Source organism: Amblyomma americanum, chromosome 5 (genome assembly GCF_052857255.1).
Source record: "Amblyomma americanum isolate KBUSLIRL-KWMA chromosome 5, ASM5285725v1, whole genome shotgun sequence".
Classification (NCBI taxonomy): Eukaryota; Metazoa; Arthropoda; class Arachnida; order Ixodida; family Ixodidae; genus Amblyomma; species Amblyomma americanum.
The window spans coordinates 117,123,933-117,150,013 of record NC_135501.1 but is presented as its reverse complement, the minus strand read 5'-3'; the positions used below and the strand labels follow the sequence as shown (position 1 = coordinate 117,150,013).

Below are 26,081 nucleotides of genomic sequence, written 5' to 3'. Positions count from 1 at the left end.
AAGTTCCAAAATGGTAACGAGTGCTTTGCTAAGTCGCTGAAAAAAAGTAACGCGTTACCAATAACGCCGTTGCTTGTAACGCGTTACCGCCAATGCTGCCTCCATGTTAGTTCGAATAAGCTATAGGCCTCTCGCGGGCTGGCGGCGCTGGCGGAGCAACACGAAGCGTTTCGTGAACTCGCTGGCTTCTTCATGGTCTGCGCTGCACATTGGTGTGCAAGGCGGCGATTTTCCGGTGTCTTGTATCATGACAAACTTGCATGAAGCAGCAAGGACAGAGACGACAAACGAGTCAGCAGCGACAAGGAAGCCAGCGTAGTTATCTTTTAGCTCGGCGGGCACACGCTTACAAAGTAATTTGAATCCTAGAGGTGCGAAGAGGTATTCATGCCGACCGTTCGGAAAATTAGTATATCACGTGATTGCTATATTTTACTGATTTTTTTGTGTGTGCGTGTGAGGGGGGGAGGGTCAACTTGTTGTGATAAAGAGTGTAAAAGGGAACGTCAGTCATTTACAGTCCTTTTTGGGCTATCTTATCTATATAGTGTAAGATGTCCTAGAATACGGGACTCGATATTAACGGTCGCTAAACGTCTATTAACATGGGCCGGGCGAAAAGGCTGAGTGGGTACATTGCTGGTATCGACAGTATGTGATGTGTCAGCATGAGGATGCGTAACTGTGCTGTCCCTTCTGACAGCATTCTCTCAAGCTAGCTGGTGCACAGTTTGCCGAACTGTTAGCGCTATAGACACGGACAACAGACAAGGAGATGACGCACATCGCTACTAACACCTCGAGTTAGCCGCATTGTGTATGTTCATTTTATGCAGTCCGCCTTTCTGTGCTAACGGTCCCGTGCATTCTGGATTTGTACTGTTACGGTGCTTCGGGGACGAGGGCGGTGTAGCCACCACCTCACGGCTCTGGAGCAGAGAGCGGAAACAGGCGCGGCTGGAAAGCTGTTATATTTGCTTTCTTTTGAGCTGCCTTATCTCCTTCTGCTTGTTCTCCGCCTTGGAATTTCGTGCTTGAAATTCGCCTTACAGTGGCTGGCGCATTGTTTCTGCAGCGAAGCTCTTGAAGAATATACCGGCAAGGACCTCGAAGTAGCCCTGAGCGACGGCACCACCTGGGACCAGTACGAGTGGATTTCAGTGTACTGCCTTAATGTCGACGTGAGCTTTGGACACTTCAATATCCCGTCCCCACTGAAGGTGCCGGTGAACGTGGGCGGCAGTGGTAGCAGTCGGCCTCAACGGGCGGTGCAGCGACGCGTTCGTTTGGGAAACCAGAACCTCAAGCCTGGATCTGGTACGAAAACAACCGAGCTTGTGCTGTGCGCCCTCTCCGAAAGGCTCATTCTCTTTCTGAACACATGATCGAAAATACCAATGAAAAAACAAACAAAATATGGAACCGTATCAGGTTCGCGAGCGGATTTACTCAATTTTGGCTACATGCGCAACGCTACAGTATTTTTGTTTCATGTCAACATTTTGACAGAACTGTCCTGTTGGGAGGCGGCCTGGGCAGAGAAAGCCTGAACACTCGGACTAAAAGCAAGTCTGTTGAGGTGCAGTAATGCGAAAGGATTTCTTTGAACTGCGTGTCCTTCCTCCTCATGCGTGTCCGCCATCTGCCAGATAAGCGCGGTAGATTGCGAGGGTGGTTTTTAGTGAGTGCCCCATCAAAGCGCTACGACTGCGCTTCAAGCACGGAGGAAATTTGCAGGTAACGTACATCTGTAATTTAGATGTACACCAGGTATGGGTTTGTATGAAAGCTGAACCCAAAGGAAATAAGCTATGGGAAACAATACAGAATTTATGGCTATTCATTCTGCAATTACCCCCCAGAATGCACACGCATAGGCAATAGTGTCAGCGTGGATACCTCCCCTGATCTGACGTTAACCAAAAACATTAAAGTGGTCTAACACAGGCCACGACATAGGTGGTGATGACTACATAATATCTACATCATTTCACACCACGCCCAACTCACCTCAGCCTGCAGAAGCGGTGGAATGGGTCGGTTCCTTCAATAAAGACACAAAACCTGCCACCGTCGAGCAACCGGTTGAGGAACAGAGTCAGATTTCTGACTCTAGACTACTGCGGATGTGAGAGGCCCAGAGCAAGAGCGAAAGATAGAAGAGTACACATTAGAACTACAAGACAAGCAGTGGGGCCACATTTTAATAAAATGAACGGGAAGATGGCCCGTAAATAGACATGGCTGCTACTACGCCACCTATAAGACCCCACCCAGTTCTAGTCTGCGCAAAGTAGTCAGCTGACAAGTGGTACACCCAAATACTACCACCCAAATGTCCAAATACCCAAATACTACCACGGGTAACCCACTGCCGGATTACCAGGGGATCCCCAACGATGCCTTAGACTCGGACATCGTGAATGCCTAGGTGTGATAAGCCCTCAGTCAACTCCGCAGCCCCTCCGCGGCCGGTCTGGACGGAGTTACAAACAAAATGCTTAGGAACCTCAACCCCGGCTCGGTCGAGGCTCTCACGGACCTCATGAACACCTAGTGAAGCGAAGAAAAAATCCCAGAGTATTGAAGGCATGCTATAGTCATCTTCATTCCCAAAACGGCAAGAAACTTTCTATGGATAATATGAGATCCATATCACTCTCTTCCTGCTTAGGCAAATTGATGGAACACGTGATCCTTAACCATCTACAAGGGTTTGGGGAAGACAGCGACCTAATTCCTCCTAGCATGATTGGCTTCAGAGCGCATCTATATACACAAGATGTCATGCTTCAATTGAAGTCCGACATCATTGACCATGTGCAAGGGACGGGCACGAAGGCAGTTGCTCGGCCTAGACATGAAAAAGGCATTCGACAACGTCTCGCACGAGGCTATCCTCACGAACCTATCTAACATTAATCCCAGGTTGCGGATATTCACATACATCCGCTCCTTCCTCTCAGGGGACCGCGGAGCTCGCAGTGGGTGCGATCGAGTCCGACCCCATCCTCCTAGGGGGCAGAGGAACATCTCAAGGTTCAGTCCTCTCACCTTTTCTGTTCAATCTGTCCCTCATCAAACTTCCCTCCAACCTCGCCGCCATACCCGGGTTGCATCATATGTTCAACGCGGACGACATAACTATGTGGCTAAATACAGGGAGTGACGGCCAAGTGGAGAGTACACTGCAGCAAGCGGTAGACATAGTCGAAACAAACATATGCCCTAGCGGCGGGCCTCTCGCGCTCGCAACAAAAATCTGAACTCTTTGTACTCAGAAACAAGCCCAGAGGCGTACACCTAAAAAACTACGTTCCCCCGCTTCCCTTAAATGTATGCGTAGGAGGTTTTCCCCTGAATGGGGAACACCTCCTACTCGTCGGCGACGCTGGCGAGATAGAGAAAGAATTTAATTGCCACAGACTCAGCAGACGAATATCCAACCGCAACAGGGCGTCAAGGAAAAGAATAGTTGTCGTCTGGTTCAGGCCTTCGTTCTAAACAGTCGTATACTCGGTCCCCTACCTCCGCCTCATCAGACGAGACTCATCAGACGAATATCCAACCGAAGACAGGGCGTCAAGGAAAACAAAATTTTGTCGTCTGTTTTAGGCCTTCGTTCTAAACAGTCGTATACTCGGTCCCCTACCTCCGCCTATAAGCAGCGGAGAATAAAATCGAAAGTGTCATCATACAGGCGCACAAGACCGCTCTCGTTCTACCGCGTCACACGTCAATAGAGGGGCTCTTAGGGCTGGGCATGCACAATACGCTAGATGAACTCTGCGAAGCATACCTCACGACACAAGCGGAAAGAATCACTCGTGCCAATGCGGTCAAAGCCATTCTCTCCCGTCTTGGACTGGGCAACGCACCTCCGTGAGAAGCGAAAACTCGGCTACCGAAACATACTCGGAAGAACCTACTCATAAAACCACACCCCGAGAACATGCATCCCGTGCACCACGAGGGCTCTCGTCGAGCCAGAGCACGCGATCTGCACGAAAAGTACAGGCAGCACTCGGCAGTGCATGTGGATGCAGCGGAGTACTCACACAACAAAGCCTACGCATTGGTGGCGGTAGATGGACCCGACGGACTGCTCGCAGCCGCGACTATCAATCTCCTCCGAGTTTGCATAGGAGGCGGCAATAGATTTCGCTATAGCTAATACCACCGCTGATAATATTTTCACCGACTGAAAATTCGCCGTTCTCAATTTTGCGGTGGGGCCGAATAGCACCCATCACCCTTAGCATTCTTAAAAAACAGCCCTACCTTCCAGGGAGATCGAACTGATTTGAGTGCCGTCCCGCTCACACAGTCCGGGGAACGAGGCAGCTCACAATAAAACACGAGGTTTCGTCACCTGGGCAAGGAGCTGACCTATTCGTCCGGAGTTTACGAGGGACGGCATGGCATCTTTTAGTGACATTAGCCACCGTCACACCTTGGGGCACGCGAGATTATCCCCCGCCGGCTAAAACGTTGTCAAAAGCACAAGAAACCACGTGGAGACTGCTTCAAACGCGCTACCTCACGAACCCCGCGCAACTGTCACTCATGTATTACTCGCATTACGAACCCCATTTTTTTTCCGCAGCGGCGAACGTGCAAATTACGACCACATCTTATGAGAGTGTAAAGAACCGCCTCCGGCGGAGCAAGTACAAATCCCTTCTCTCGAGTGGTGGGAGGTTGTGCTGGTGAGCTGAGACCCGAATACGCAAGTACGGGCCGTCGAGTGGGCCGACCAGGTCGCCAACGGCCATGGACTAACGGCCACCTAACACAGTCCTCCGATCACCGAGCTCTTGACGAAATACAATTTTTTTTCTAATCCAATCCAGTGACTCAGTGCGCAGTACGTCCGACTCGCCGTATGTTGTGTATTCTCGAAGGTGCGATATCTGAGGAAAGCGCTGCATTTCGCGATCGGCGAAAAATAAAAAAAATAGCTAAAAACTCGTCGGCGACACTGGCGAGAGAGAGAAAAAACTTAATTGCCACAGAATGTCGGGATTTAGGGCAGGCGGGCTTGGTGTGGCGCCCTGGTGGTGGCGAGCTCCTGAGCCCACGAAGTGAGTGCCATGAACCTTGTCTTGTCATCACTACGTTCAGTTCTCATCAGTCAAGTCCTACCAGCCAAGCTCCCAAGACGCCCGCCTGGTGTGCGCCGTGCTGCCATTCTCCGACCGCCCCCCCCCCTTCCACCCCCACCCCCTACCCCTGCTCTGAACAATGATCCCCGCAGAGGGAAGCATAAAATAGAGCCACTCCCCACCTACATTGAAGCGACCGTAGATGGTCTTGTCTGGCCTTCTGAGGAGTTGGTTCCATCTTTCCTCCGACAGGGCTGGCAGTAAGTTTCGTCGGGGTGGGTGTCCCGCGCAACCCCAGACGATATGCGCCTGGATGGCGATTTGTTGTGGTTGTCAGTGGCTATTTAATAATAAAATAAGAATGGGAGGAAAAGATGTTGCAAGCCGTGGCATCAGCCACCGAAACCTGAAGCACCTGAGCAGCGGCTAGCACGAATAATAAAATAACATGGAGAGGGAAAGAAAGAGGGGAGGGGCGATATTTATCTGGTTACTTTTTTGGCATGCGCGGTCGTATTCCCCGTCTGTAATGAGTGATAGTCTAGAATGGGGAAGGATCGAGTGTCTGCAACCTGCGTAGCATGGTGGCTTGCGCTCGATTAAAGCCGTGGTGGGGAGGCGGGGAGTGGTCTCTCATTTCTGTTTGGAGGTTGGCCATTTCGGCAAAGGTCAGGGGAGCCTAGGCAAGAGCGTCTGGGCCGGTCGCAAGTTGGTTAGGCCTCGGGTTAGTCGGCCGACCCGTTTGCTTCCAGTTTCCCGCGTGGGCGGGTACCCAGAGTGGATTGATCTTTTGGTCGGGAGTGCAGCCACGAAGGATGCGTTCAGCGGGGTGGCAGATAAAACCTGCCAAGTAATTTTGTGTCACTCCTTTGGAGTCTCTTAGGGCTGCGTTTACATGAGTCGATGATGGCGGATTCTTCCGCTGTGGTGGGAGAGTGGACTCTTACTGTTGCGGTGGGGACGAGAGTGGATTGTGGCATGGTTGCACAAGCCACGTATGTGGTTGCACTTTGTTGTGCAGCGTCAACGTGTATTTCGTGCTCGTCATCAATGTATGTGGCATCCAGTTCTCTGGCTTTGAACTGGCGCCGCGTATCATGGCGGCCAGGTAGCATGTTTTTAGGTGTTGGTTTGATGGCGGCTATGGACTATCGCAATGGGGCCGTGGTGTGAACGTCGCCTATGGGGTTGATGTTGGGACGGTCAAGTGTGAGCCGGGCGTGTTTGGTGCGGGATATGTGGTGGATTTGGGCGGTATTGTTTTCCGTTGAGTCCTACGAGCGTGCTGTAGATGCGGAGTCGGAGGGGATGCTGTGTGCTGCCGTACTGGGGCAGCCTTACTGCCGCTTTTCATGCTGAACATATAGTGCTGTTCACAGCTTCCTCTTTCCTCCGGCGGAAATTATAGGAGGGGTAGGAGTAGGTTATCCTGCTAATGAGGAATGCTTTACGCTGCCGAGTGCCGGATCACGATGGTCCGGCTGGTCACGTGCGGGTCTGTCGTTCGCCCGACTCGCAGGCGCGTGCATTACGTGCGATTTCATCCTATACTTAACCATGCTCTTCACCACGCGGCTTCGCGTCCTCTCCACGCTTTTGCGTTCTGATCCTCCTCTCTTTCATACCTATTTAAGTGCGTTGTCGCTGGCACGGCAAGAACGCGACTAGGTTGACAGCTAGCGTGGCAAAAAAAAAAAAAGAAACCACTTTATATCGGTGCTACAAAAGGCACGCGTAAGCTTCTGTTGTGGGCGGGAAGTTTTTATAATGCAGTTCTATACACTTAAAAAACAGAAGTTGCTGCGTACATCAAGCAGTTTGCTGCCGCAGAGTTTAAACATTGTGGGTACATTAAAGCAGTAGGAAGTTCACAAAGTCCTTGTATTTTTTTTCAAATGCATGGCGATCCAGAATGCTATGTGCTGCATTCGTTTACAGCGATACAGAAACACTTAGCTTATTTCCTTTACATTATATTTACAATAGTTCTTACAATTATAAAGGAGTTAAAGCAGATTAATAAATTATGAAGTGTACTTAAGTCTCCTTACGTGCGGAAATGCGAAAGCTGTTACGCCACCTGCATCATCTGCTCGGCCATCCCCGTACATTACGAGTGGGGTGTTTCATTGGGGGCCGCCTGATGTGGCTACGGCTGCACGCCAAGCACGGAGGAAATTTACCGGAAACGGAGGGAATTTGGTGCTCGCTCGTTTACAGCATAAGTAATTAACATGCTACAATTAATGTAGGCCTCACTACATATTTTGAAGATACGTTTTTAAGAACTTCACATTTAGCAGACGCGCCTTTATTGAGCGTTAGAGGGCGAAGTGACGCGGCCGAGTGGGCCAATCGGCGGCCCGGATTCGGTTGGCACCTAGACACTAATTTTATTTTCTTATTTTTATGCTATAACCCGAACCATCTGCGCTGTATATATATTGCGGACAACTTTTGCGGACAGATAACCTACAACTGAGCCATCTAATGCTTTCGCATTGATAATAGTGTTTAAAGTAACTCCTCGGATGAACGTCCCGAAGTGAGATGGACGATGAAGGATGCTGTAGCGGAGTGATGAGGATTTAGACCACATTGTGTTCTTTAGCATTGGGAAACATCATGCAGCACCCGCAATTTTTTATATTTCGCTTCCATTGCCACACAACCGCAGCGGCCATGATTAATCCCGCGGCCTTAGAGTAGTAGCTGAACGCCAAAGCTACTAAGACACCGCTGCGGGCACAAATACGGTTGCGATTGTTACTTTACAAGAACGGCAAAGATATGAAGTAAAAGTAAAAACAAATATGCCCCTAAAGGTTGTTGGGTTAGTTGTAAAAAGTTTTGTATATTAATTTCCAGGTACCATGCATTGGTATAAATCATTTATTTCATGCTTGCAATATTAAATAAAAATACAGGTGCATTGTTACTAAAATAATACCAGCAATGAGAAAGTGAGTCTATAGAAATGAGCTTCTAGAGATAGACTTGCATTTATGCTTTAAAATATGAAATCTAACTTTCAATGACACTTTTTGCGCAGATTTCGCCCAGCCAGCCTTCCTGGCTAGCAGTGAGACGAATGACCTGCTGTAGCATATAAAGATTGAGCCGAACGCTTTGTTTACACATTCAAGCATGGGCAAAGTAGAAAATCCCAAAGGCTAAATGTTGATATTTGTTTGATGTGGTGTGGTGGGTGCTTCTAAAAAATAAAGAAGCCATGTAAAGTTTTGTTTTACACTTATCTGATATCCGTATGCGTATGCTGCTATTCAACGTAATAGTGAAGTGCTGAAGTAATACTGAAGTACGTTCTCTATCTTTTACTACGACTTTTATTTTCTGGCTTGTCGTTTATGAATCTTCTATGGAAACTGCGTCTCGTGCAAAGATCGAGTCATTTTTTTTGTGTTGGACGAAAGCAATTGTTCGTTACCTAGTGTGGGATTGTCTAACAATGTGAACAAGGAGTGTAGTAGGTAGGACATTAAAGCACAATATGCTGTGTTCTGAAATACATTGTTTTAATGCGTTGTAGCAAATCGATCCCTGATAAACTGAAGGTCCTCCCTGAAAGTACATGCCTTGCAAAGCATTCAAACATAAAAAAGCCGTAATTTCATATTCTATGAAAGCTCTGTATTGACTGGGATACCTATATCGTGCAAGGACCTGTTTATAAATAGTGAGTTTTCAAAACTGAATCAGATATGAATTGTGTAGCTCCTTCACGCAGTCAACACGAAGTATTGCTAAAACCGAATCGAGTACGAATGCAATAGTTATAGAAGGAAGAAACTACAGGAAGACAATATTTACTAATATTAGCTTCTTCCGCGAATACTCCCTGAGAAACTAATAATTGTGCGGTACACGGATGTCTGAACAACTGCACATTAGTACGGTGCTCTAACCTCTGTTCGAAGGCGTAACAAATCTCCTCACAATGAGGGGCGTAACACCTGGTTGGCAGAATAGTAGACACATTTAGTATTGCCGCCAGGTGTCCCCGGGCGGCGCCTTGAGGACAAAGAAGTTAGTCGCACGTGCTCTTTGCAGCTGAAACTGCTTGATTCCTTGCGGCCTGTGCATAGCCTCTTGATTCTGCAACCCATTTGTAACATTTTGTGGTGGAGTGCGCTGGGTAAATCGCTCTGGAGTACGTCGCACACCCCTCCGAACACCGAGGACCCCAGACCTCTCCATGTCGACACGCCAGTGCACCGGGTCAGCAGCCGAAATCTTGGACTGCCCCCGAGCATGGACTTTTGGAGACAACCTCGCCGTTTGGCCGACTGCCTCCTGAGCTCAGGCCATTCGACTCTCCCTCGGCGCATATTCCTCAATCGGTCATACAACGCGCCGCGTACAACACCCTCCAGAACCCACGGCTACCAAAGCCCTTTCACGGGACTCAACTGGAGGACGTGGAAGATTGGCTCCTCCGGTTTGAACGTGTCGCCGCATTTAACCAATGGGATGACGCCGCCAAGCTGGGGAACGTTTTCTTCAGCTTGGAGGGCGGTGCTCGAATGTGGTACGAAAACCGTGAGGACACTCTTCTATAATGGCCTGAGCTCCGACGTCAACTGCTCGCCGCGTATGTCGGCGCTAATCGTCGGGAGCGAGCTGAACCAGCCTTGCAGTCCCGCATGCAAATTCCCAACGAAACTGTTACCATGTACGTCCAAGACATGACGCGGCTCTTCCGACGGGCTGACCCAGCCATGACGGAACCCAAAAAGCTGCGCAACCTAATGCGTGATTTGAAAGAACAGCTTTTCGCCGGCCTCGTGCATAGCCCCACCTCCCCCCCCCCCCCCCCCCAGCACTGTTACCGAGTTTCTAGCGGAGGCAGTCACGATGGAGCAGGTCCTCCGGCAGCGTTCCACCGCGTACGACCGGCCAGTCCTTGCTGCTTCTGTTACGGAGTCCCTCCCGGTTTTCAACAGCAATACCGACTTTCTCCGGTACATGATCCGCGCTGTGGTCCGTGAGGAGCTAGAGAAGATGTGTGGTACGTCGCAGCCAGCGGCCAGCTCCCTTATGAACGTTATCCGCGAAGAGGTGCTGCAAGCTATCAGGCCTCCGTTACTACACGTCGAGTCACAGCCTCCCAGACAGCCTACTGCCGCCTGACATACGCTGAACCTCTGCGACGCCCCGCCCAAAACCACCATCATTTCCACCGCCCGACCTACACTGACGCGCTGCGACGCCGTGCACCGAATCCAGCGGCAGTTTTTACCAACCATCACGACGTGCTGCTACCCTCCGTGCAGCCAGGGCAGCACCGCATCCCGTGTAATCGAGACTCCCTGCACAGAGCTGACGTCTGGCGTGGCCCTGACCGCCGGCGTTTGTGCTTCCACTGTGCGGAGCCCGGTCACCTGTTCCGCCGGTGCCCATATCGAGAGCTTCGACTGTAGGGTTTCCCTCTGATGCGTCAAGGCCCCGGTTTTTTGGCCATGAGATTGAAGAGTACATGATCCAGCAACCTCAGCGGCCCATGGCGCGCAGTCATACCAGATCACCGTCACCTTGCTGTCCGTCGTTTTCTCCGAATGTGCAGAACTCCTCGCAAGCGACGGCGGACCGCTCGCCCAGCCATCGCTGGGAAAACTGAAGGCAGCGACCTCCGGGGGCGTGGTCGCTAGATATTGACGCTGTAGAGACCCCCTGACGATGCAGACAGCCGATGATAGAGATTTGGCGACGTTGACGACAGAAGCTGAACTGAAGGACCGCTTTTTCCTCGACATACCGGTGTTTCTGCATGGTCACAGCATTAGCGTGTTGATGGGCACAGGAGCGGAGTTTTCAATTATCGAGTGCAAATTGGCAGCGCTTCTCAACAAAGTTACACCTTGCTCTGGCGTGCAGGCCCGGACGGCGGGGGGCCATATCATTACTCCGCTTGGACAGTGCAGGGCTATGGTCCAGATCAGCTACTCGACGTTCGTAGTTAGCTTTCTGGTGCTCCGCGCCTGTTCTCGTGACCTGATTTTGGGCGTAGATTTTCTCCGTGAGAATGGTGCTGTTAGTGAGCTGGGGCGCAGAATCGTTACGTTTTCGACAGCGGAAGCCGACACCTCCGGCGTTCGGCAACGCAGCTCCTCCCTTCGTATTTACACTGAAAATGTCTTGATCCCGCCGCGCTCCAGCGTTTTTGAAAGCGTCGAATGCGATGATGCGCTACGTGATGGACCTGCAGTCGCCGAGGGCAACCTTTCCTTGCTGCTTACATGTGGCATTTGCGCGCCCCGAAGTGTCATCCACCTCCGTGACGATCGGTCGGAACTCCTGATTATTAAACAATTTTACGAGCGAGCCTCGTCACCTTTTCCGAGCTACTGCCGTCGCGTGGGCCCACCAATTGGCCGATGTTACTGAGTGCTTTGCGTCCGAGGTCATGGACCGTCCGGACACGTCCCTGGATCGCATCGATATTAGCTCTGGGATCTCAGCGACTCAACAGCGCGACCTCCGCGCGCTACTGCTCCGGTACAAAACCTGCTTCGCATCCTCCTCGCACGTGCCGCAAACGACGGTCACGGAGCATCGGATCATCACTTCCGATGACGCTCGCCCCATACGACAGCAGCCGTAGCGCATTTCCCCAAAGGAACGCGACGGAATACAAACGCAGGTGAAGGAGATGCTTCCAGACGGCATTACTAGGCCCTCTAAGAGCCCGTGGTCGTCGCCCGACGTGCTTGTTAAGAAGGATGGGACACTGCGCTTTTGCGTGGATTACCGTAAGCTGAAGGCCATAAAGAAAAAGGACCTCTACCCGCTGCCTCGCATCAACGACTCGCTCGACAGATTTCGCCACGCCAAGTATTTTTCGTCGGTCGACCTAAAGACCGGATATTGGCAGATTGAGGTTGATGAATGTGACTTAGAAAAAACGGCCTTTATAACACCCGACGGCCTACATGAATTTAAGGTATTGCCCTTCGGCCTTTAGTCTGCGCCAGCGACGTTTCAGCGCATCATGGATACTGTTCTGGCTGGCCTCAAATGGTAAACCTCTTTAGTTTAGCTAGATGACCTGGTGGTGTCCTCAGAAACCTTCGACCAACACCTGGAACTCCTGCAGACCGTATTGGACGCCCTGCGGTTGTCCGACTTGCCGCTTAAACCCGAGAAATGCCAGTTTGGCTACAAAGAGCTGAAGTATCTCCGAAATGTTGTGAGCGCCGATGGCATACGAACCGATCCCGAGAACACTACCGCCGTAGCCATGTTTCCCTGTCCTACTACAAAAAAAAACGCTCAAGTGCTTCTTGGGTTTGAGCGCCTACTACCGTCGTTTTATCGGTGACTTCTCCAAGATCGCTGAATCTCTCACCCGCTTAACACGTGACGATACACCGTTCGTCTGGACTGCCGAACAACAGGATGTTTTCACAGAGCTGCGCCAACGGCTGCACACTACCCCTGTGCTGGCTCACTTCGATGAGGAGGCTGCTACCGGGATTCACACCGATGCTAGACACATCGGGCGTAGTGCCGTTCTCGTTCAACATCAAGAAGGCGTGGAACGTGTGATCGTGTATGCGAGTCGCAGGCTATCGCACACTGAAATCAACTACTCCACCTCGTAAAAGGAGTGCCTCGCTTTCGTCTAGGCCACGATGATATTTCGGCCTTATACCTATGGCCATCATTTTAAAGTGATCACCGACCACGATACTTTGCGCTGGTTTACCAATCTCCGGCACCCATCAGGCCGCCTAGCACGCTGGAGCCTTCGCCTTCAAGAATTGGATTACCCAATTCCCTATAAGTCCTGACGTAAACACGAAGACGCTGACGCTCTCACGCGCACCTGTCGAGAAAGCGGATGACCGCGCAGAGGATGACAATGGTTTCACTAGGTGTGATCAGCAGTTCGGACTTAGTGGCAAAGCAGCGTGCTGACGCTGACCTGCGGTCTATCATGGATCACCTGGAGGGCCATGCTTCCAACGTACCCCGGCACTTTTCCCGCCACTCGTCCTCTTTTTGCATTCGCAATGGTGTACTGTTCAAGAAAAACTCCAGCAACGGTGACCGGCCCTGCCTTCTAGTCGTGCTTAGACCTCCGCGACGACATCCTTCCGGCATGTCATGATGTGCCCACCTCTGGCCATTTGGGATTTGCACGCACGCTCGCTCGAGTGTGTCAGGGCTATTTATTATTGGCCTGAACTTGCAAAGACCAACCACTGCTACGTCAGAGGTTGCCGTGAGTGCCAGCGTCGTAAGTCACCACCGCTAAAGCCCGAATGTTTGCTCCAACCAATTGCGCCACCGTGCGCACCTTTTGACCAAGTCGATCGGCATTGATCTTCTGGGCCCATTCCCTGTGTCGTCTTCTGGCAATAAGTGGACTATAGTTGCGACTGATTATTTGACGCGCTATGCGGAAACCCAGGCGGTGCCGCGCAGTACACCCTCTGAAATCGCACGCTTCTTCATACACCACATTGTTTTATGACATGGCGCCCCGTCCTCCGTCATCACCGATAGGGACACCGCGTTTACAGCGCAGCTCATGCGCGAGGTGTTTCAGCTGTGTCACACGAACCACCACAAGACTACTGCATACCACCCGCAGCCAAACGGGCTCACGGAGCGCCTCATCAAAACCTTAGCAGACATGCTCGCAATGTACGTCGACGTACAGCACTAGACTTGGGACGACATCCTCCCATATGTGACGTTTGCCTACAACACGGCGATTCAGGAAACGTCTCGATTAACGCCGTTTCGCCTCGTCTATGGTCGTGATGTCCAAACAATGCTCGACGCCAAGCTTCCGTGCCCCCTTGACGACCAGGCGCTGACGCCAGACGCGGAGGTATTTACCGGGAACGCAGAGGAAGCCCGCCAACTGGCCCGTATGCACATCCGCCGGCAGCAGGCAACGGATGCAGAACGCTGCAACTAACGACATCGCCACGTCGGGTACCACCCCGACGACAAAGTGTGGGTATGGACCCAGGTTCGTCGCCCCGGCCTGTTGGAGAAGCTCCTGAGCCGCTACTTTGGCCCCTACACGGTGCTGCGCCGCATCACGCATGTGACTTATGAAGTCCTCCACGATGGCACTCTCCCAGTTCGCGCTGTCGACCGCAGCCTGACGTCGTGCACATACTACGTATGAAGGCGTACTTTACGCAGTAACGGGCACCTCGTTCGCTCCAAGTGCGCCCACGTATTTGCTTCCTTTTTTGGATGGGGACGGGGAATAATGCCGCCAGGTGTCCACGGGCGGCACCTTGAGGACAAAGAAGTGAGTCGTGCGTGCTCTTTGCAGCTGGACACTGCTTGATTCCTTGCGGCCTGTGCCTAGCCTCTTTATTCTGCAATCCATTTGTGACAGTATACAATGTAGTTTTACCGTTACCAGAGCACCGGGAGCCGGAGACCCGTCAGTGCGCATGCGCACGCCTTGAAGGCGCTAGATGGTGCCAGGCCCCCGGCAGACTGCCGCATAAAGACCAATCAGCGTGTGCTCAGTGGCGGTGGAGAAGCTCCCTGGGAAGCGAGCGCACGTCAGCGAATCACGCCGACGATTACACCTCACCAGCTGAGCCAAAACGGCGGGCCAAGTGAAGTGAAATTTGTATACTGAGCCAAATATCAACGCATAAAAAATTAAGCGAAATAATTGGCGCCATTTCCAGGCAGTGGATACGGTAAAAGGGAAAAGCATCAAATGGAAGACCATCATCCTCAAAAATATTTGATTACGCACTTCACTGCATCTGAGCGTCTGTCAGTTATTTTTTACCCTCGTCTTTTCTTTACTGATATCCCACCAGCTGTGTGCTCTACAAATCACAAAGTATTGTTAAGGGTGTGCCTTCTTTTCCTTGATTACACATTTATACAAAATGTGATTCTCGCGAATGAATACAAAAAACACTACACCAAGCATGCGGAGACAAGGGCACAGTGAACGACGTTTTATGTACAATCGGGGGTAAAAGTAACAGACCCATCCTTTCAAGTTCCGGTCCGTGCCGCTTCGTGTGGGTGTGTGCCACCTGCAAAATCACTTCTGGTGTCTAAACTAGCTCACTGCACCGGACTATACTCCAGAAGTGTTTTGCCAGGTGGCGCCCTCACACAGAGTGGCACGGACCGGAACTTCAAAGGAGGGGCCTGCTACATTTGCCCCAAATAACACATATTTTAAAAAGCCTGAAAGACTGAAAAAAAGCACTTTATTCTTCTGGAAACACATCATTCCCTTAAACTTTGGGTTGCTCTTGGGGGAAGGCATAATTTGTTTTTTGCCACCTGTTTTGTCTGTAAACAACAAAATATTTACAAGTTTCTCTGTTTTTTTAACCAACGTATTGCCGCCAATCTTCGTACTGTTTATCGCTTTGTTTATCGCTTTATCGTTTTGCTTATCGCTGTTTATAGTGTTCATCGCTTTTTCGCTTTGTTTTCGATGCAAGACGAGACCAGATATATCTCGATTGTTCGCACCCAGGCGGAGCCGAATCTAGGTTGTTCCAGAATGTTGTAGTAGCTTTGCACGCCGTATCTAGAAAGTTCACTATCAACTTTAAATTGAGCACGGCCGACAGCGGCGGGCGTTCTGTTCGACGACCGCCGAGCTCGCTTGTTGCTACGCCACCGCCAAGTGATTCAGTCCATTTTGGGCGCAAGTCAGCCCAAATAAAGAGTTTTGCTTAGACGTCATTTTCGCTGCTTTCTGCTCCCCGGATTGCAGTCACCACATCATGGAATCTCGATGAGGTGCGGGGTTGCCTTCCACGTTCCGGACGCCTCCTTGAGGCTGTGACGCCAGCCCTCTGCGCTTCGCACCGAGGATGATCCCCTAGTTACCGAGCCAGCCGACGTCTGCAGGGAGAGCAGCCTGAGTTCGAGACCCGGCCGGACCACGCGCGACAAAGAAAGACGCTGATACGAGCACCACAACCTCGCCAAAGATGTCGACATCAATCATACTGCAACAGCCGCGGGTGGCTCCTACCTTCAATGGATCCCAAGGCGCAGACCCCGAAGAATGGTTGGGTCAAATTGAGCGCGTGGCATCATTCAAAAAGTGGAATGATGAGGCAAAAATGAGACAGGCATTCTTCTCACTGGCGGGCTCAGCACGTACGTGGTACGAAAATCACGAGACGTCGGAAGCTATTCAAGAAGGAACTTTTGAAGGTATTCACCAGTGCCATGAAGAAAGAGCCAAACGACTCCACGAGTCCAGGATCCAGCTACCGAATAAGCCCGTCCGCATTAAGTCGAAGAGATGGAGCGCCTCTTTCGCTGCGCTGACCCTAAATGGCCGAGGAAAAGAAAGTTGTTTTTAATGCGCGGCGTAAAAGAACAACTCTTTGCCAGACTAGTCCGTCCTGGCTCTGCAGTACAACCGCTCTTCTTATGCCTGTGCAATTCGTCCGGAGACGACGACTACCACCTGGGACAAGTTGCGCTAAGTTATCCGCGAAATCATCCGCGAGGAGCTTCGCCTATTGCTGCAATCCTCCCCACAGCGGCAAGCAGGGATTCTCTTGAATGTGTTACGAGAAGTAGTGCAACAGGCACTTGGAACCCCGACGACCACAGAACCCCAGACCATGACTTACGCCGCTGCATTACGCGGTTCTCAGCCCCAACGACACCCCCTACGTCCTCTCCGACACGAACAACTTGTTCCCTAACGGCGCCTTCCAGCCTCCACCCGCCCAGCCTATGAGTGACGCTCAATTAAGCCCCAGGTAATGCTACGCGTGGAGGACTTCCGAGAACCGGCAGTTGTGCTTCCAATGCGTTGAGGCCGGCCATATTCTTCGTCACTAGCCGTACCGACGTGTAGGTCTTCGAGGATTTGCCGTTAACGCCCCACGACCACGCTTCGGACAACGTCCGCAGGAAATCGGACGAGTACCTGCGTCGAGAGGAGTACACGCCGAACCGCTTTCCGCGCCCACCATCGCCGTCAACCTCGCACATTGCGTCGCCACGTCGCAGCTACGCAACAGCGGTACGAGGAAGCTCTCCCAGCCCCAGTAGGGCAAACTAACGACAGCAACCTCTAGAGGTGAGGTTGCTTATGATCGAAACGCCTGAGATCCTCCACCGACCACGCCCCATGAAGACGCTGCACCCACTACGCCGCACTCGCTGCACCGACTGACAAATCCGACCACGACGCGAACTGCCTTCAAAACGACGCTGACACTCGGAGCAGCTACGACGGCACGCCCCCCCCCCCCCCCTGTCATCCCCCTCCCCCGCGATTCCCATAGGCGAGGAAGCCGTGACCCGACGCCGAGGCCGAGGTGCAATGCAAGAGCCAAGACATCCGACTTAGAAGGGACTATCAACGGCCGGAAAGTTACGGCACTAGCCAACACGGGCGCCGATTATTCGGTGATGAATGGAACTTTTGCCGTGCAATCGAGGAAAGCTACGACCGCCTGGACGCCCCTCAAATTCGCACCGGCGGAGGCCACCTCATTACACCGTCGTGGCGATGCACAGCCCGAGTTACAGTCAAGGGACACACCTATCCTGCAAACTTCGTAGTACTACAGCAGTGTTCCTGCGACGTGATACTCTCCATCGATTTCTTTAATGAGCATCAGGCGATCATGGACCTGCGTTCCAAGCTCATCACGGTTTCGACGGACGAAGCCATCCCTTCAATGACCACCATGGAGCAGCATGTTGCTCTAAGTGTCCTAGATGAGCAAGTGGGCTTCCCACTTCGATCAATCGTCATGGTCACCGTAGGTGCCACGCATGCCGAGAACATAGAAGCTCTCATTGAGAGGTTCACGGCGTTGCTTCTAGAGCGAGGAATCGGCATCGCAGATTTCCGCAATAGTCAAGCCGAAGTACTGCTGACTAACTTCAGTGGAGAATACCGGCACATTAACAGAGGAACGACGATGGCTATCTGCGGCGAAACATCCGACGTACGAGAATCCTTCGCCTCTCCGATCCATCGGCAGATGATTCGCCTGAACAAGACAACTCGCCGCTTTCGGCATCAACCAAGCCCTATCCCGGAACAGACAAGATCAGATCTGCAATCTGCTTCGAAGCTACAGCGAGTGTTTTTTGTCATCGCCGAAGGTCCGACAACCCCCTATTGCCGAGCATGGCATTTTAACCGACCAGCACGACCGACCTCCCAGCCACAACCCCTACTGTGTGCCGCCGCTAGAACAAGGCATGCGGGACCAAGTGGAAGAAATGCTTCGCAACGACGTCATCCAGCCTTCAAAGAGCCCCTGGGCGGCACCGGTCGTCCTATAGTGAGGAAGAAAGACGGCGAGCACCGATTCTGCGTTGACTATCGCCGCTTGAACATAAAAGAGGACGTGTATCCCCTCCCCCGCAGCAACGACACACTTCAACGGCTCTTCAACGCCAAGTATTTCTCATGGATGGATTTCAAGAGCTGCTACTGGCAAATTGAGGTCGATGACAGAGATCGCTAGAAGACTGCATTCCTTACTCCGAATGGGTGAAATCCCGGTAACGCCGCAGATAGCTATTGTCGTTCCTCTGTTAATGTGCCGGTATTCCTCGCTGAAGTGAGTCAGAAGTACTTCGGCCTGACCATTGTGGAAATGTGCGATGACTCTTCTGATGCCGATTCCTCGCTCTAGAAGCAACGCCGTGTTCCCTTAAATGAGCGCTTCCATGTTCTTGGCATCCGTAGCACCTACGGTGACCATGAGTTCATGATGCCATTTAGTCTCTGTTCCGCACCAGCGACATTTCAGCGAGTAATGGATACAGTACTGGCAGGCCTGAATTGGCAGATTTGTCTGGTATATTTAGATGGCGTCGTTGTTTTCGCCTTGAACTTTGAAGAAAACCTGGAAACGCTTCGAACAGTACAAGACGCAATCAAGTCGTCCGGCCTAACCTTGAAAGCAGAAAAGTGCCAATTTGCCTCTGAAGAGCTCTTTTTCTTGGCCACATCCTGAGCAAGGAAGGAGCACGCCCAGACCCGCAGAACACAGCTACTATCGCACTGTTTCCAACGCCGGCCGATAAGAAAGCGGTTTGCAGACTCCTCAAACTGTGAGCGCATTACCGACGATTTGTCAAAAATATTCGCACATCGCGGAGCCTCTGACCGAACTCACAAAGCCAGACTTGCCATTTTAGTTTCGTTTATGTGGGTTTAACGTCCCAAAGCGACAGATGCCATGAGGGAGGCCGTAGTGAAGGGCTGCGGAAATTTCAACCACTTGGGGTTCTTTACCGTGCACTGACATCGCATGGCACCCGAGCCTCTAGAAGTTCGACCGCCGCGGCCGGGATCGAACCCGAGTCTTTTGGGTCAGCAGCCGAGCACCATAACTACTGAGCCACCGCAGCGGCTTTGGCTTGCCATTTAAATGGGAAGCGGCGCAAGCAGAAGCCTTCAAGGAATTCTGTGTCGTTTACAGTCCCCGCCGATCACCGCACATTTTGATGAAAACGCCGAGACTGAAATGCGTACCGGCGCAAGCAGCGTGGGTCTAGGCGCCATCCTCGTTCAGAAAACTGACGTGCTAGAGAAAGTAATCGCATACGCTAGCTGTTCCCTGTCGAAGGCCGAGGCTAACTATTCGACAACTGAGAAGGAGTGCCTTGCTACCATCTGCGCTACGTCGGAATTCCGCCCCTACCTGTACGGATGACCGTACAAGGTGGTAAGCGATCACCGCGTGCTTTGCTGGCTTGCCAATTTGAAGGCCCCTCTGGCCGCCTCGCTCGATGGAGTCTGCGCCTCCAGGAGTATGACGTCACCGTCGTTTACAAGTACGGATGTAAGCCCTCCGATGCCGGCTACCTGTGTCAAGCCCCAGTAGCTCCAGCACCGCCGGACGACGATGAGGGCGCCTTCCTGGGAGCTATCAGCTCCAGCTCTTTTGCACAGTATAAATGCTCGGACCGTGACCTCAAACGCCTCATTGAGTACTTAGAAGGCAAGGTTTCTTCACCCCCTGCCTCGTTCAAGCGATTGTCTCCGTTCTGTGTACAGAATGATGTCCTCGTGAAGAACAACTTCCCAGCAAACAAAACAGCCTACTTTCTTGTACCTGTGAGTCTGCGCGAAGGTCTTCAGGCTTCACACGACGGGCCCACAGCGCGCTACTTCGGATTTTCTCGTGCGATCCCCCCATTCAAGGCAAGTATTACTGGCCCCGACTCTGCCGGTGTCGCTCGATATGTGAAAACCTGCCGAGATTGTCAGCGACGAAACGCCCTTTCCAGCCGACCAGCAGGATTTCTGAACCCCAATGAACCCCCCTTAGGGACCTTTCAGCAGATCGGCATGAGCTTGCTTGGCCCTTTCCCAAAGTCAACGGCTGGAAATAAATGGGTCATCATAGCGACCAACTACCTGACCCGCTACGCCGAGGCAAAAGCCCTACCGAACGAAGCAGCAGCAGAAGTCGCCAGATTTTTCGCGGTATGCATTCTGCGACACGGCGCTCCCGATGTGGTCATTGCGGAGAGAGGAACAGCATTCACGGCGGAACTGATACAAGCCATCCTGCTTCACAGGCAAACGAGCCACCGGATGCCAACTGCACCATCCGCAGACCAACGGACTTAGCGAGCGCCTGAACAAAACTATCGCCGATATGCTCGCCATGTATGTCGATACCGAGCAGCAGGCCTGGGACGTCATCCTGCCTTTCATAGTCTTCGCTTAGAACTCCGCATTGCAGGAGACCACCCAGATGATGCCTTTCAGGCTCGTTCATGGCAGGGAGGCCACCAACACGATAGACGCCATGCGCCCCATGTTATCGAAGAAGATAACGCCTACGTCGCCGCCTACCTTCAACGATGAATTGCAAAAAAACGTTGCTCACGCTCAAACGCAAATGCTTTGGGATTTCTGCACTGCAGCAGACTGCAGTGCCGTCCAAGTTTACCCAACCTTAGACTCCTCGCCACGCTGCCGCATTTGCAGGCACACGCGAGCTCAAAGTGCTCGTGTTCACTTTCGGTGAGTTCGGCGTTCCATTGAGTACGGCCGAAAGCGGCGAGCATTTTGTTGGACGACCGCCGAGCACGCTTGCTGCTACGCCGCCGCAGAGTGATTCAGTCCAATGTGGGCGCGAGTTTTGTTTAGACGCCATTTTCGCTGTCGTTCTGCTCCGCGGATTGCAGTCACCACTTGGTGACAATATACACATTGTAGCCGAGTGCGTGGCGCATGGCAGCTTCAGGCGCTAATGCGCCGTAAAACACAACACCAAAGAATTGCGGTTAAGTTTCCTTCCTAACGAGAACGAGCTTTATTGTCATTCACATGTTGCTTCACTACGTTTTTATGCGAACGCATTTTATGACTCATGCGAAAGAAAATCCGACACTAGAGGCATTTCGCAGAATTTGTCCACAGTAATTGGAGCCTCTCACGTGACCTCATTCAAAAAACAAATCAGCCGTAAAAGGGTTTTCAACCCACACCCTCTGCGTACCAGGCGGGACCAGGCGGGCTCATACACCACAAAGGGTCTGTTTTTCTTTATTGCCTGTTTCGTTGGTTCAAATGTGTTAGAGAGGCACGAAGTGAAGATGGTGTGGTGTGCACGACGCTAAAGTGTACTGGGGATGTATACTGATGTTAGAAAACGATGACTTGCAAAAAAAGTTGCTTACATCGTCTAAGGGCCACGTTATAAGTGTCGCGTGACAACGATGATTTGCAGGAAAAAGTTGCTGACGTCAATTCGCAAATGCTTTCGCATTTCTCCAATGCAGCAGACTGCAGTGCTCTCGCTACGCTGCCGCCTTTGCAGGAACAGGCAAGCCCAAGGTTCTCCTCTGCACTTTCGGTGAGTTCGGCGTTAGGAGCTCCATGGTGCCTCCCGATGGGATGTGCGATATCGTCTTCTTCACGGACGTCGAATACGACAACGACAAAGGCGCCATCGTTCCGACGAATGAAGGCCCAGCTTTCGGAGTGCTCCAGTCTGCCGCGAAGAAGTACACTAAGACCACCTTCGGGACCTCAATGTCGACAGGGTGAGCATCGCCTAACGCAGAGTAGGAGTGAGCCTGAACGGTTGGTCCACTGAAATATGAAGAGCGCTGCAAGAGAATCAGGATAGGTGAAGCGCGAGTGCCTTGCGGGTTGCGTTTTGTTAAATGGAAGGTGAAACGGGTTTTTGAGCATTAGACGTTATTCAGGAGTTCGAAACTATGAGGCGTCTAAGTAAAGCCTGCGATCTAGTTTTCCGCTAGCATTTAAAACAGTGCAGTAATCGCTGAGTAAATCCGCGACGATGTCCAGACTTCTCCTCACTCTGTAAGAGGAGTGCGGGGAAACCCGTGGCGACGTCATTGCTGCCGAAATTTAAGATATCCACTGCCTTTGTCTACATGACGCTGTGCGTGCGACGGCATTCGTTTTCTTCCTTGAAACGGCCGCTTCATCGCTAGAAATTGAGCGCCGCCGTACGTGACGTCGTCATTCTTGCCTCTGCTTGTCCATGTGCACCGCAGAGAAGCCTGAACGCCGAAGCTGGTTTAGTCAGAGATTACGTCGCCATTTCAAATGCTAGCGCAAAAAAGATTTCGCATGCTTTACGTGCCTGTTTCGCACATTCGGCCAAATATTAAGCTATTGCGCGCGACTGCTGCCTTCGTTTCGAGGCTCATGCACTCGACAAGGAAGCAGACTTGCGGAGAGCTCGGTATTAGGCATGGGCTTGGTGAGCTCGAGCTCACATATGATGTTATCGCAAGCCTGCTCTGCCATAAGGCGCAGCAGCAACGAAAAGGCAGCCTGCGAGCATGATACCTTAAGGCTGGGCCGGTTGTATACATCTTCAGCCCAAAGTTTCGTGCGGCTCTAAAGCAGGATCCCGAGGACATCTTGTGGCCAGCGAAGGCATCGTATCGTGTCCTAGACCTCCTACTAGAAAGTCGCAGTATTTTTCGTTTATGCTATCATAAAATGAGATTTCTTTCCTCCCATCGCTGGAATGCACCTTGTTTCGGAGCTTAGCGCTCATGGGGGCTTGTTAGGAAAGCAATTCTTCCTGACAGAACAGGAAATTACGAAGTCAAACTTTGCATGCAATAGCAAGCTCAACCTGCATGGCGTGCTATGGAAGCAAATCGCGCGATGAAAACATAACGTTTTAGCGTAGCTAAACCGAGTAGATGTTCGCTAGCATAAGTTTATCCTGGTTGGCGCATGGCCTTGCCTTGCTGGGTCTTCGCTGCGCCTGGCGACGATATTAGACTGAGGGTAAGCTGTGATGGAGGATAGCCGATCTGACCTGGTCGCGCCGCCAATGAAAGTAGATGAAGCCGACGACGTGCAATGCACTGCGCGAGAGTCTGCTGCATCTTAACATGAGGCGTGACCGGAAACCCAGTTGCGGCAATACTTCATTCCGGCGCGGGCTATTGCTATCCTAGGTTTCGCCAAGGTCGCCCTCAAAGTCAAACTTCACACAAACATTGTTAGTCATCGTGAAGAAGTGCTTTCGCACTGAAATATGGACAAGGAAGCACGGCAGCGAAGCAGCAAGAAAGGAAAAAGAACGAAAGGCAAAGGGAAAGAAAGGAAGAAACCACAAAAAGAAAAAGAACGAATAAAAAGAAAAAAATAAGCGGCGGTTTAACTAGTACTGGACCTGGTTAAAGAGCAAAAGCTTTGGTGTATCGGTGAAGTAGACGCGGCTTGGCGTCTGTAACGTTGAGTGCTTTCCGCACGTTGGATGGGCAGCGCGGCCGCGCTGCCACCCTGGCAGGTGACAGTTAAATTAATTCTTGATCGCGAGAGGTTGGTCAGCCAATGAACGCTGCGGCCTATTGCCGCAGTGCCGCTTGTCGGTCACAACGTGGTCAGCGCTAACGCACGCAGCCCAGATCTCATCACTAAACGCCACCACGTGCCTGGAAGCGCGATTGAGGCATCCACTGACCCGGGGAGCCAGTTATGCGCCCTTCCTTTCCTCAAAATCATCGGGGCGGCGGCTGAGTGAGGTGATAGCTGTCACGGGGTTGCTCCTCGGTTCAAGGTCAAACTCGCACACAGGGCCAAGAAGCTACGGATACGAGTAGTGAACGATTTGGTTTAAAGTGAAAGACAGAAAGAAAGGAATAAGGGAAGTGACAGCGCGGCTCCGTCAGCTTCGGGGGCGCGAAGGGCAGTGTCCTCTCGGCGGCGGCGCTTAGCTGCTGCTTGGGCGGTGTGCACCTCTGCGTTCCGGTGCAGGCGGCGCCGAGCCTCTCTGCCGGGGCAGCTCGCTTAGCAACAGTGGCAGGCAAAGGATTTCCACCGAGTGCGGCGCCCATTCTTAAACGAAACGGTGAGTGGCGCGACTGCGAAGAGGCAGCGTGTGGGTGCACGTGGGCGTGTACGGTCGCAGGCCTCCCGTCCCCTAGCCACCCTGCCTCCGCAACGAGGGCGCGGTTACACCGGATACAGTAGCGGCGACGGAACGGACGCGCTCTAAAATGGAAGGAAGAGAGATACGTAGAAAGAAGGGCACAAAAAGGAAAAAAAGGGAAGAAAGAAGCAAAGGAAGAAACTCGGAAACAAAGAAAAAGTAAGGAAGACTGCGAGAAAAAGGAATTCCGAAATGGCGCAAGAAAGGATAGAAGAAAGGAGTGTGGAAAGGAAGCAAGAACGAAAGCAACAAACAAATGAAGAAAGGGGGAAAATGAGGGGGCTTGGAAGAAACAAGGCAAGAAAGGTAGAAAATGAAAATGAAGAAATAAAGGAACAAAAAAATGAGTCAGGTGGCCTTTGCAATACCTAGCATAGCAACCACCCGTGCGTAAATAAAAGTACTGCCACGACTGAGTTTCGAACCTGCGGCGGCGCGAGCAGATCAGCTTGAATTGCCACTGCACGAGAGCATGGACAGCGCAGCAGCCGATCACGTCTCGCGTTAAACTGCTGCCAACACTCGCACTAGGCATTGCGCAGCGACCAGATAAGATTAACCCCGATCGGAGCCTAACCTAAGTCTAATATCGTCTCCTGGCGTGCGACAACAAAGAAAAGTAAAACTATAAGCCAATAAGGCTTAACACATGCTTTCGCACGTCTGAATTTTTTGTACCTACAAGCAGACGGCATTTTTTTTGTTATGAAAGCCTGCGTTAATTTGGAACGCTTGAGCGTGTTTCTTTTATCGGCAATATTGAAATAACAGGAGTCCGAGTGCAAACCAAGAAAGTAGAGGAGGAGAGGTAGTAACAAGGGGGTTTCAGTGAGCGTTGACTACTATGTGAAATTTACAAGAAACGAGCAAATAATTTGTGCGTAAATTTTTCTCGCTATTCGCTTGTTTCTAGAGCTGAACAGTGGCTATGATGTTAGCCGAGAGATTAGGTAAGCCGGATGTAGCGTGAGAGGTGCAAGGATTGCGATGTTTTAGCGGCTTGTGCGCTTTTCGTCCTGCCGGCATTTGTGTATTGCTGGCGTTAGTTGCAGTGAATTCAAATAGCGAAGCAGAGATGATATAGCAGTTTTTGTACGAATGACTTCAACTTGGTTCCACTTGACGATCTGAATTGCAAACAAAACTCTCAACCAAAATTGCATGTTCTAGCTCTTATTTAAAGGCTTTGAAAAGCCTGCAAATGGCCGGGTTCTGCAGGTGGATGGATGAATTGGAGGTGGGAACAAAGAGGGGGCGAAATGACATCGCTTGGCGAAGAGGTCTCCTGTAATTTCAGCTCTATTATTGCCCACTCATATCTAGCGGTACAAATCTGAGGCACTTTTCAGAAGCCGGATGCACTGGACACTCGACAGATCGGTACAGATTTTCGTTACTGGCTTTGGTTTAATGTAGCTCTAACGGAAGCCTTAGCCAAGGCACCGAAGTTCCAGCCGCGGCGGCAGTATTTCGGTAGAGGATAAATGCAAACTGGTCGCCCTTCTGCTCAGGGCATTGCTAGTTAACGAACCCCAGATGGTCGAAGTAATCAGGAAACCTT

At 51.5% G+C, this 26,081-nt stretch overlaps 1 protein-coding gene across 1 annotated transcript in view; it reads left to right on the top strand.

Moving 5' to 3' along the window:
- Positions 1-26,081, top strand: part of LOC144134953 (uncharacterized) — a 120,296-nt gene that overhangs the window by 58,733 nt on the left and 35,482 nt on the right. Inside the window, exons 12-13 of the mRNA XM_077667740.1 lie at positions 1,076-1,317; positions 21,914-22,139. Coding sequence (XP_077523866.1) covers positions 1,076-1,317; positions 21,914-22,139 — 468 coding nt within the window. The remainder of the gene's footprint in view (positions 1-1,075; positions 1,318-21,913; positions 22,140-26,081) is intronic.